General features: G+C 45.5%; 1 protein-coding gene across 1 annotated transcript in view; it reads left to right on the forward strand.

Annotated features, from left to right (window-relative positions):
* The first annotated feature begins 202 nt into the window (after positions 1 to 202).
* Positions 203 to 12,359, forward strand: part of LMBR1 (limb development membrane protein 1) — a 109,917-nt gene continuing 97,760 nt past the window's right edge. Inside the window, exon 1 of the mRNA XM_090047638.1 lies at positions 203 to 464. Within this exon, the coding sequence (XP_089903764.1) occupies positions 402 to 464 (63 nt within the window). The 5' untranslated portion in view covers positions 203 to 401. The remainder of the gene's footprint in view (positions 465 to 12,359) is intronic.

A 12,359-nucleotide genomic window follows, 5' to 3' on the forward strand; every position in this document is an offset into this window, starting at 1 on the left:
GAAAACTTGTTACTCTCACCGCTGCTTTCTTTCCTTCCCATCTCTTTATCTCCCGCCCTCCCTTAGCCCCGCCCCTTCCGTGTGATCCCGCCCGTCAGCGAGCCCCGCTCCCAGGGGCGGTGCCTTCGCCCCCACCCCCATTGGTCCGCGGCCCTCTGCGCGGGGCGGTCCCGCCACTGCCCCGCCCCTCGGCGGCAGCGCCTGCGCAGTGCGGGCCACGCCGTGACGCAGTTGAGAGGCCGGGCCCGGCCCTCCCTCGGCCGCGCCGCACGGTGACAGACGCGCCGAGCCGGCGGGCTCCGGGTCTGCCTCCCCCGCAGCGGCTGGCCATGCTCTCCCGGCCGGAGCAGGAGTGGGCGCGGCGGCCGCCATTGCGGGCGGGAGCTGCGGGACTATGAAGGATGGACGCGGACGAGGTGACCATCCGCGAGCAGAACTTCCACAGCCAAGTGCGCGAGTACACGGTGCGTCCCGTTGCCCGCGTCGCCCCCTGCCGCCCCCCGGCAGGCCCGGCCTTGGCTGGCCCCCGCTGGCCCTGCCCAGGCCCCTCCCCGGAGCCCCGGGTGCCTGTCGCTCTGGCCTGGCGCTTTCGCGGCCGTCCGCTCCTCGCGCTGTCTTACCCGCTGTGTCTCTATCCTTGTTTCTCTCCCTTCTGCTTCCCACGCCGCACCCACAGCAGCGAGCTTCAGCCCACGCAGCCCCGGGCTCCCTCGTGGACCTTGGTTGTCAGAATCCATGGGAAGTTGGGTTTGGAAGGGAGCCCCGGGGGCGTCTAGTCCACAACCCTGCTCCCAGCACGACCAGCCCCCACTATCTCATCCCAGCTAAGGAGTTGGTGTTGAAAATCTCAGGGATGGAGATCACACAGCCTCTCTGGGTAACCTGCTCCAGTGCTTCATCACCCTCCTAGTGAGAGAGTTTGTCTTAATATCCAATGTAAACCCCCCTGGCTGTAACTTGAGACTGTTGCTCCTTGTTCTGTCATCTGCCACCACTGAGAACAGTCCAGCTCCATCTTCTTTCGAACCCCACATTCAGGTAGCTGAAGGCTGCTATTAAATTCCCCCTCCGTCTTCTCTTTAGACTAAAATAAGCCTAGTACCCTAGTTAGTCTGCAAAGGGGTCCATCTGTCCCGCCTTCTTCAGAGTTTCATAGTTTCTAAGGTCAGAAGGGACCCGAGCAGATCATTTAGTCCGACCCCCTGCCATGGCAGGAAACAGTACTGGGGTCAAACAACCCCAGCAAGATGTTCATCTAACCTCTTAAAGACCCCCAGGGTAGGAGCCAGCACCACTTCTCTTGGAAGTTGGTTCCAGATCCTAGCCGCCCTGGCCGTGAAGTAGCGCCTCCTGATATCTAACCTAAACCTACCCTCTGCCAGCTTGTGACCATTGTTCCTGGTCACTCCTGGCAGTGCTCAGGGGAACAGGGACTCCCCCAGTGCCTGCTGGTCCCCTCGACTAGTTTGTAACAGGCCACTAGATCCCTCCTCGGCCTTCTCTTGTGGAGGCTGAACAGGTTCAGGTCCCATAGACTCCCCTCATAGGGCCTGCCCTGCTGCCCCCTGATCATGCGAGTGGGCTCCTCTGGACCCTCTCCATGCTGTCCACATCCCTCTTGAAGTGCGGCGCCCAGAACTGGAGGCAGTACTCCAGCTGTGGCCTGACCAGTGCCACATAGAGGGAGAGCATCACCTCCTTGGACCTGCTCGATACGCATCTGTGGATGCATGACAAGGTACGGTTGGCTTTCCTGACTGCCTCCCCACGCTGCCGGCCCATGTTCATCTTGGAGTCAGTGATGACTCCAAGATCCTTTTCTGCCTCTGTACTGACTGACTCGGATGAACACCTCAACTCCAGTCTGCCACAGTGCCCTGCTGTGCTCCCTCAGGCTTTGCCGTCTCCTTCTTCTGCTTTCCCTTTGACACCTTTGGTCCTTTAATCCCACCTTTCCTTTTATACTGCCTTACACATGCAAGCAGACTGCTGCCCCATCCCACCCTATGCCCCCTTGTATTGGTTGCCCATGCAGCGCAACCCAAGTGTAGGAGCAGAGTGTGAGTATTCAGTGACCACAGAATGGCCTGTAAGTCTCTCAGCCCACCCCCTTCATAGGCTAGTCTGGAAGTGTAGGGAACACGCATGAATTTCAAGCTTCCTTACTTTCATATCTCATCACGTTTCTACTAGGGATGTAAATATGTAACACATTAGCTGTTTGAAGTTGTCTAATTATATTGGTCAACTGTTTAACTAATAACATGTACCTACAGACTAGCCAGCTCTTGTTCTGCTTGCCATAGCGAGATGCGTGAGTGGCAAGTGGTGCTCCTGCTGCCAGCCATTGCGTTCTGCCCTGCTCCCCTTCCTCTTCGGGGGAGAGGGCTGGCTCTGTTCCATTCAGCTCCACCACCTCATCCCCCACCCTTGCTGCAGCACTTTGATTTACACAGGCCCAACTGCTGGTGGAAGGGGCAGGTCTTGGACAAAGGTGGGCTGGGCTGCCTCGGGGAAGAGTACTCTGGAAAAGTAGTATTGGTAAACCATGTGATAATGCATCCAACATAGGTTTTTTTTTAAATGTTAACTTTAATGCATTAATGGTATAAATATAGTTTAACCATTTAACCTTTCATATGCCTAGTTGTCATCTACTCTCAGTAGTCGAAAACAAGTTTTTATGGTGTTTCTCTGTTCCGTGGTATGCTGCATCTCTCATACAGCATTTTTCTTCAGCTGCTAAGTGAAGGCTCTCAATGTATAGGGTTGTATATTCCCCATCTGCTTTCCTAAACTCTGTCATGCCATTCCCTGTACATTTCCTTACTCTTTTTGCAAACAAAGATAGGCTCACATGGACCATGATGCAGCTCAACCTTCCTGCTGCCCCCAGTCAGCTGTAGGACTGTGTGTGGCCAACAGAGATCGGTACAGGTGACTCTTGCCATTTGCGGGGGATATATTCTCATATCCCTGGTGAATGGCGAAATCCATGAATAAGGCACTGTATTTATGAACACCATCTGTGTTTGTGAACTCAGTGCCCCCAGCAGCTGGACGGGGTAGGGCACAGCTGCTCCGGCGGCGGTGGGAGCCCGACAGCGGCAAGAAGAGCAGAGCTCCCAAGGAGCTGCTTTAAGAAGCATTGGCATTTGCGAATATTTGAAACTGCGAACGCCGAACCTGCAAATAGTGAGGGTTTTCTGTAACAGTCTTTCTCCGTAGCGCCTCAAATCTTTATAATCATATATTGGAGTATTTGGGTCATAACTCTCTCTCTTTGTGTCAGTTTGTATAAGGGGTTTAACATAATAATGTCACATATCATCCTAAGAATGTTTCCTAATAAGATGGTAAGGTAAATATTTTTTAAAAGGTCCACGGTTTATAAATTACAATGGAAAATGAGTCTTTTGCGGAAAAATGTTTTTTCAGTTTAGTAATTTGTTTTGACTTGTGCATATTGGAAGTCAGTACTAAGTTTGGGTGACCTGTCTAAGTGTAGTGGGGTAAAAATAAGTGGACGGTTTGGGGGAGGAGACATGACAGGACCCTTTATTTTCCAGACATTCTCACAGTTGTGTTCTTTTTTTAAAAAAACAAAAAACTTTCTGATAATGTTTCTGGTATTGGAGTCCATAGAAGTACGGTTTCAATGTAAACTTTTTTTTCTGTTCTCCTCTAGTCCTAAAATGAGTACAACAGTATATTGGTGTGTATTGTCTGTGGAAATGGGTTTCTCCTGTTTTCATTATTAATATAGTCTATAGAAGATTTGTATGACAGTGAGATTAATATATAGAATAAGAGAGTAATGAAGGAGAGCATAAAAAGGGGGATTTTTCTCCATATAGAAAACTTTCATCACTTTTCCTTTCGTGCTCCTCGCTGCTTTCCCAGATTTTCTCTGCAACCCTTATGGCCATGTCCAGACAAGCATGCCTGGGTGGTATGTGGTGCTGCGGACTCACCACATATTCAGACATTTTCCATGTTGCTACTTTGCAGTGGAGGGAGATTTTTGACCCTGGGACATCAAAAGGGGTAGACAGGAGAGCATTCTCCTATGCAGCCTTTCCACAATAATCTTATGCAGTTTAAACCCAAGGCAGCTGCAGATGTATGTGTTGAGTATCATCATTCTAGGTACTACCTACTTCTGGCCCCCTCAGATTCCTCCAGCATTGGAGTGCATAGTGAATACCACTCTCAAGCAGTATCCTGATATCCCACCCCTACCTTGCCTTTTGGTAACCAAGAAGTCATGTGCCTCGCAACGTCTAGATGTGGGACTGGGCTTAACTCAAACCACTGTTTCCAGTATTTCAGTAATGAGGTTTGTGTTTAATTGTTTCGTAGATTTCATAGACATCAGGGCTGGAAGGGACCTCGGGAGATCGAGTCCAGCCCCCTGCCCAAAGGGAGGAAGTCAGCTGGGGTCATAGGATCCCAGCAAGATAAGCATCCAGTTTACTCTTGAAGGTGTTCAATGTAGGTGCTTGAACCACCTCCGCTGGCAGACTGTTCCAGACCTTGGGGGCTCGGACAGTAAAGAAATTCTTCCTTATGTCCAGCCTGAAACGGTCTTGCAGGAGTTTGTGACTGTTCGACCTCGTCATCCCTTGGGGCGCTCTGGTGAACAAACATTCCCCCAGATCCTGGTGGTCACCCCTGATAAACTTATAGGTGGCCATCAGATCACCCCTGAGCCTGCGCTTTTCCAGGCTAAAGAGTCCCGTGGTTCTCAGCCTGTCATCGTAAGATCTGTTTTCCTGACCTCTGATCGTGCGTGTGGCTCTCCTCTGGACTCTCTCAAGCTTCTCCACATCCTTTTTGAACTGTGGAGCCCAAAACTGGACGCAGTACTCCAGCTGCAGCCTCACCAAGGCCGAGTACAAGGGGAGAATGACGTCCCGGGATTTGCTCGAGAAGCATCTATGGATGCACGCCAGCATTTTGGTCGCTTTACTAGCCGCAGCATCGCATTGCAGGCTCATGTTCATCTTGTGGTCAGTGATGACCCCCAAGTCTTTCTTCTGTAGTGCTATCCACCGTAGCACTGCCGAGCCTATAAGGATGCTGCAGGTTTTTCCTCCCAAGGTGGAGAACCTTGCATTTTTCGGTGTTAAACACCGTGAGGTTCTCGTCTGCCCATTTGCTGAGCTTGTCCAGGTCAGCCTGGATCACCCGCCTATCTTCTGGCGTGGATGCTTTGCCCCAAAGTTTGGTGTCATCGGCGAACTTGGCCAGTCCACTCCTAACTCCAATGTCCACATCATTAATGAAGATGTTGAACAGTATGGGTCCCAGGACAGAGCCTTGAGGGACCCCACTGGTCACAGGGAACCACGATGAGTGACTGCCATCAATTACAACCCTCTGGGTCCGACCACGGAGCCAATTTCCCAGCCAGCAGATCGTGGTAGAGCCAAGGCCACAACTGGTGTCACACCCCTAATGCCGGTGCACCCTTGACCTGCGAGCCTGTGTCGGCACGACTGGCTTGGCGCGAGGAGGGGGATTTATAACCGGACAGGTGGATGATAATGGTGAGCAGGAGTCAGATGATTTAAACACAGTGTATTGGTTACATAGAAAGTTTATTTTACTTACGCTACTGATGTGATGCAGCGTAGGCAGAGGAGTTGATTTATTCAGTTACAGCACGCAGATATCATGTTACCCAGCATTTACAGGCTGGGTAAGAAAGTTGCTTCCGAGCGATTCACACAAGCCGTTGTAGTCTGCAGATTACCGAGAGCTCTTGATAAGAAAGATAATGACAAAGTAGACGGGCTGGCAAGACGGGGGGTACGCCAGAAAGATACGTAGGCGGAGAGATAATATTTGTTGTAGACTATCTGTTCTTCTTGAGAGTATACGCAGTTCTCTGCTTTGGGCGGAAGTTCTTTCAAAGTTATATTTGGCAAAGATGACCAATTACTATACGCCAGGCATGAATAATTAATGAGTTGGCACTTGTGCTTTCTTTGTTTGCTCAGGTTTCAGAAAAAAAGGCGGGGTTATTTTTACTGGGGTGGTACTGGTCCTGTTTGGTCACAGGATGGCGCGCACAGCACATTATTTAATTTTACAGTTTCACTAAAGTAGTTTCATTTTTATCTGGTCACCATGGGTACCGATATCTTTTTTTGACATCACGGTACCAAGCTGCAATTTGTTCAAGGTTAGTGTCTCTCTCGTGTGGGAACTCAAGTGATTTGAAATGAGGCACAGACAGAGGTGTGTATATGCAGCGCTGTTAATATAGAGGGATAAATTATAATTACAGAGTTTGTTGTGTTAGCTTCTGACCTTTTGCCATCGCCATCTGACCTTTTGCCATCGGCATCTGAAATCAAAGACTTTGATCTTTGAGAAATGGTATGTCCTGCAGCTAAGTGCAGTCAGCATAGGGGCTCTGGAGTGTAATTTAGAGAAGCGTTTGAAAGTATGTAATGTTATGTAATATTATAAATAGGGTGCATTTTTTGATAGGTTGCATGACTGTGCGCGGGTGGGTGAGATTTACTGAATCCAACAATATTTAACTGTTTCTAAAGAACATGTGATGCAAATAAAATAGTTTTTATTACCGTTGTTGTTGTTGTTATTATGATGATGATGATGAAGAAGCAGCTTTCTTTATATCCCAGTAGCATGTCTCAGGAAGGCAAAAGGCAAAGTTCAGGTAGAAGGGGGAGAAAAACGATTACTATAATTTTTATTCAGTTTGTGAAGTCTTACATCGCTGCCTAATTTGATGTTTATAATGAAACTATTGGTGTAAAGATTTATTTAGAACTGTTTTAAACATTTCATTTCATTTAAGCATTTCATCTTTGCCTATTTTTGTAACTGTCGTACAATTGAATTAATGCAAAATAGTAAATTAATGTAAAAATCAGAAGTTCTGAAGTACTCGTATAGAAGAGTTCTTCATTTCTGTAAGTTGAAGATATGTTACATTAGCTTCTGGTCATCTCCCTTTTTCTAACACAATGTTTATAAAAGGGGTTGCATTGACTGAGTAGGGATTATAAAAACTTTAATAAATAGAAAATAATGCAAGCCGTTCCATGCTGGAAGCATGCCATAATCTTGCATTAGAGTGACTGCCCTTGTGGTCACTTAATCGCTGTGCCCATGCTGATTCATTTCTTAACTTCTCACTTACCTTGCTTCCTTGTCGACAGTACATCTCAGGGGCGCGTCTACATGAGACGCTACTGCACAGTAGCAACGAGCATGCTGCTACTCCGTAGTAACTTGCCGGGCACTAACCATGATGTGATGCTACTGCACAGTAGCTCATTGCTACTAAAAAAAAAAAAAAAAGTGTGGGGATGCTACTGTGCAGTAACGTGGGTTACTGTGTAGTCATTTAGTACTTGTTTATGCAAGTACTAAATGACTGCGCAGTAACAACTGTTCACTCTGTTGCTTGTGTAGATATGGCCAGAGATTATGAATCCTATTTGGTGCAGAAGCTAAATGATCAGATGATGTTAAAAAAGATCCACAACAACAAAAACACCCATGGTTGAGTTGTGGCACAGTTCAAGGAAAATAGCTACAGTACATGAGTTAAGATTGACAGAGAAATAGTACCTGTGCTGTATTATTCATGACTGTAGAAAAGACAAACCCAATGCATGCATTAAAAATACCCTTGATAATACTTTCTTCGAATAAATCCTGCTGAAAGTTGAAGAGCTGGTTATGACTCAGGAGCTGCAGTTTGAGTTTCACTGGTATCTGGACATCCATTAATTAGGAATTGATCTGACTTCTTAGCGCTTCATGTAAGGAAGCACTTCATATAAGGAAGTCCCCCTTACCTACGGGACACTTACTGGAACCTAGATTAATTTGCTTTCCTGGTTTGCTGGCCAGTTGTCTAGAAAAAGCATTGGAGTAGTCTGAACCATGTCCCTATGGAACATGTAGGTTGCAGCTCAGGTGCGAAGTGCTGCCATCTGATGCAATAGAGTTTAGAGGCTTAAAAGCCAATAGTGAAAACCTGGCTCTTACTCTGGGCAGTGGGTCTTTAATTCGATGCGTCTAGGATCATGGTGGGGAAAAAGGCTTCCTAAAAATAGTTTTGGTTCTGCCTGGACATATGAGCGTGTATATATTTTGTTTCATGCGTTTGTTTGTCATAATATTATAACAGGTTAGGCAGCGCACCTCTCTAGTCATATAGTAATGGTTAATTCTGTATGTGTGTTATGAGGGTGCCTCTGTCCTGTAGACCTGCTAAGGGAGCAGGACACGGTGAAATTATGCATGTCTTGGTTTGTATGTAACCCGAGCATTTATTAAGTTCCTGCAGAGGTTCTGGCCTGTAAGGGAAGCTAAATTTTTCCGTGCTATTGGATTTATTTATGCAGTGTGATGCATTGTTCCAGTTTCCTCTGGTGCTGTTCATTGTTTGTTTTAAGCCAGAACTGTTAGCTTGGTGCTAAGAATTTTGCTAGCGTTTGCTTTCCTTTACACTTACTTTCTAAGAAAGTACTCTTCGACCCTTCAGATTTTTTTTTTCCTGTTTGAGTCCTTTTGTCTGTCATGCTAGGCATATACAGAGTTTTTCTGCAAGCATCTTTGTAAACTATAATAATGTTCCAGGGACAGACATGGTGATAGTCTTGATTAGCTAAGACTTTCTATTCCTAAAAATATAAGCTTGTTTTTAATTCAAATTATTGTTTAATACAGAGGGATCTTTTAAGATAGTTGGTCTAAACTCCTTTTATTCAAGAAGTTTTCTTGTTAAAATAAATACAGTATATTTGCATAGCTATTATAGGGAAAACCCATGGGGAAAATGATTTGATAGCTGTACATGTAGTGGTTGGAAATTAGGTAGCAAGTTTACCATTTTTGGACATCAGTAAGTTAAGCTAAATGTATTATGAAGAATCAGTTTATAGCAAAGGAAGTTTAAACAGACAAATGCTATGGTTCTTTAAGCTTCATGCAAATTGATGCAAAAATTGAAACAGTACTGTTGTTTGATACTAAATGTACTCTGCGTTTCTATATGAAAGACAGTGGTGTCTTTTTTTTTGAGTCTCTTCATATTTATAGGCTTTCAGTACAAAGCATTTGATAAACATTGCAAGAAAACTTTGAAACCTACATCATCATAAGAAGCTAGGGTACTCAGAGTTAAGGCCTATTTTGCCACTTTTTATATCACTCCAAATTAAGTGTTTTTTATTTAAAATAATGGAGAGACTGTTTATAATAAAAAGCTTTTTCTCCAAGAATATGGATTTCCAGCAATGTGCAGCATTTTTTTCAGCTTTAACAACAGTATCATAACTCAATTTTCTGTCCATAATTTTATACTAGTGTGGTTGTTTTCCTACCTCTCCTTTTTTGGAATTTTTTTTTTTTTGCCTTCTTTCCAGATCATTAAGTTTCAGGGTAGCCAGATGTTTAAGATTCTTGTGTTGTCTAAAGTTGTGCTGTATGATGTCTTCTGGCATATGCCCCCTATTTATGGTAGCAGAAATGGATTGTAATATGAGAGAAAGATTGTTTTGGAGCACCATAATCCTGCTGATAGAATACTGCTTGTCCTATCTACTCTAGCTCCTTACAATTTTGGCTCAGTACAGTACAGAATTGTAGTGGTGGGCTAGGAAGCTAGATGGTAAGTAGATTAAGTTCCATAAAACACTTATGTTTTAAAACATTAGGGCTGTGTGCAAGCAGTGAAATCTAGTTGGTCAGTCACTGGGACAGCTTATCACCACAGTCATATTAGTTGGTGCTTTAAATCCCGCCAGAGGCGTGCATAACCTTTCAGAGAAATTCCTTTATCCCTGTGATCTCACTGAGTGTTTCTATAGAGAAATGACAGCTTCATAGACTACGTTGCACCTTTTAAGTACAACTTTATTTAAAAAGAACATACTTCTTTGTTTAAGATTAATTTTGAAAGGCACTGGAGTTGCCCATAAAGAAGTGTTTATACCAAGCGACTATGTATGCTTAATTCCATCCATTGTGCAGGTGATACTAATGTAATGTCTAATTCCATAATAACTTGCATATTCGTCATCTATAATGACTTAACTCAAATACCATGCATCTTACTCTTGTAATTAAGCACATGTGGCTGAGTTCTTTTTCGTGTGTTTGTTTTTGTTATTGCTTCTTTCTGAAATTTGGAGCTAAACTAAAATGTCCTGGGACAGATTATTCCTGTAGTGTGCATATTAGTCATCAAGTATAAAGCCATATTATTTCAGCCTTTCAGCAACTTTGACTTGTTCCTCTTTTGGGCTTATGTTGCTCTAGCTGGATTTAGTGATAAAAAGCTGGATGACAGTCGATTTGGAATAGAATGTGTGGATTACTGTAGCTTGGTTGATTCCCATAGAAAGATGTGTGCTAATCTGGCTAGTTGAAAGATCTCTCTAGTTACTGTCATGAGTAGGTCAGGAAGCATAAACCATTAGGGGTTCATTTTGGCATTTGGAAGCCCCTTGATAATGACATTTTGCTATTGTTTTACTGCTCAAAATGTTTTCCTGTACTTGCCAACATCATTTCCCTTTGCTGGGTTTTAGTTGCAACCAGCTGCAAATCAATTTTGTTCATCCAGCACTGGAAAAGCGAGTTTGTCTTGTGAGTTTCATGTGCAGCTGTAGAACTGGTGACTTGCATAGTGCTGGCATTGAAGTCCATATATGATGCTGAGATGACCCTAATTCTATCCCCCATTGAATTTACCGTATTTACTTGCATCTAGGATGACCCTGGCTTTAAGATCACTCACCCAAAATTAGATTTTATACATGGAAAAGTTATAAATTTGTTACAGTTTTCCATGTATAGAATCTAATTTTTGAAGGGTTGTCTTTAACTCATCCCTTCTACCACCCCCACCATTGGGGTGGGGAGGGGCAGGTGGTATGGGGAGGTCTACCTTGCCCCCTGCTTGTGCCTGCCCTCAAGCCTGGGCCTGAATTGATTCAGTCTTTTCAAGTTAGTCTAACCTGGCTAGGCTAAATCAGTTTTGTAACCAGAAAGACATCCCAGAAATGCAGGCACATGCCTGCAGTGGCTCAGGCTAGAAGCCAGGGGTGGTAGAGCAGCCCTCCCTTCCATTCGACAGTGCTGAGCTGAGGGGGTCATGGCCAGGCCCCCCTGCAGGACACTGATTAGGGAGGTGTTCCCCCCCCCTTAATAACAGAGCTTTTATCAGCTCCATTATCAGCATTTAACACCCCATCAGAAACCAAAGCTTGCTCATTACAAGCTCTTTTTAAATAGCCTTTCATTGGAAACGCCTATCAGTCTCTGGCTTCTTTACTATTCATTCCATCTGGGAAGAGCACAGACCAACTGAAGATGCTTCCTTAGCCAGACAAAGGGTTTTTAAACCCAAAAGCTCGCTAAGAAATTTTTTTCCAACTACTTAGTTAGTCTAAGATATCAGAAAGCGTATCAGATTTATCCAAAGAACCTTGTCTGCCTTTTCCAAAGGAAAGAATACAGGGATTTTACCATCTGAGGTGTTGATTACCTCCAAAAAGCCCTAAGCAGACACTGTCCTATCTGCCTTGCACAGCATTAGCTAGCATACCACATGCTGGCTACAGTCAACTCTGTGGGAGAGAGGAGGAAGGGATCTCTGATTAAGCAGTGAGTGGTGAGGGGCATGGGGAAGCCAGCAGACCCTGCTGTGCCTGCAAGTCTTTATCAGAGCTCTGGTTAGGGAGCAGAGGGCAGGGGCCAGCTCTGCTGTGGAGCAGAGAGACCTTTCCAGCCCAGAGAGCATGCTGGGGGTGTCTGGTTTAGCTTAAACAAGCAAAGGGTCTGGGACAGACGATGCATAAACTGGTTTGACCCAAGTCAGTTACGTCTGATAGTACATTCAACCAGGTTTACCTCAGACCTGTTTCAGCCATTTTATGACTGGTTTATGTGCACTGAACATCTGTTGTGGTACAGGCTTAAACCAGTTTCTTATCACTTAAACTGGTTGATGTATAATGTCTGTCTCTAGTCCCCCTCTTCTCTCCCCTAACAGGTTTTGCCCCATTCTAGCCTGGGGCACTACATGGTCCTAGCTCAGCCCCCGTACCAGCCATGCAGTTTATGCGCCACTGCTACAGGGCCAGGCTGGGGCTGTGCTCCATGCCCCAGGTAGCAGGGAAGCAGAGGCTGCATTGGGGTGGGGGGAAGGGGGAGATGGTATGATGCAAAAGCTGTAGGGGGGGAGGTGCAGGCAGCAGCTGCAGCTCTGACCCTGAGCCTGGGCCGTAGTAGCCATCTCATCCCTTCTACCCTCCCTGCTCAATTCTAAGACAAGGGGCTTTTTCCTTATGTTAAATGGG

This window comes from Crocodylus siamensis, chromosome 5, assembly GCF_052110815.1.
Source record: "Crocodylus siamensis isolate JL-2025a chromosome 5, ASM5211081v1, whole genome shotgun sequence".
Lineage (NCBI taxonomy): Eukaryota > Metazoa > Chordata > Crocodylia > Crocodylidae > Crocodylus > Crocodylus siamensis.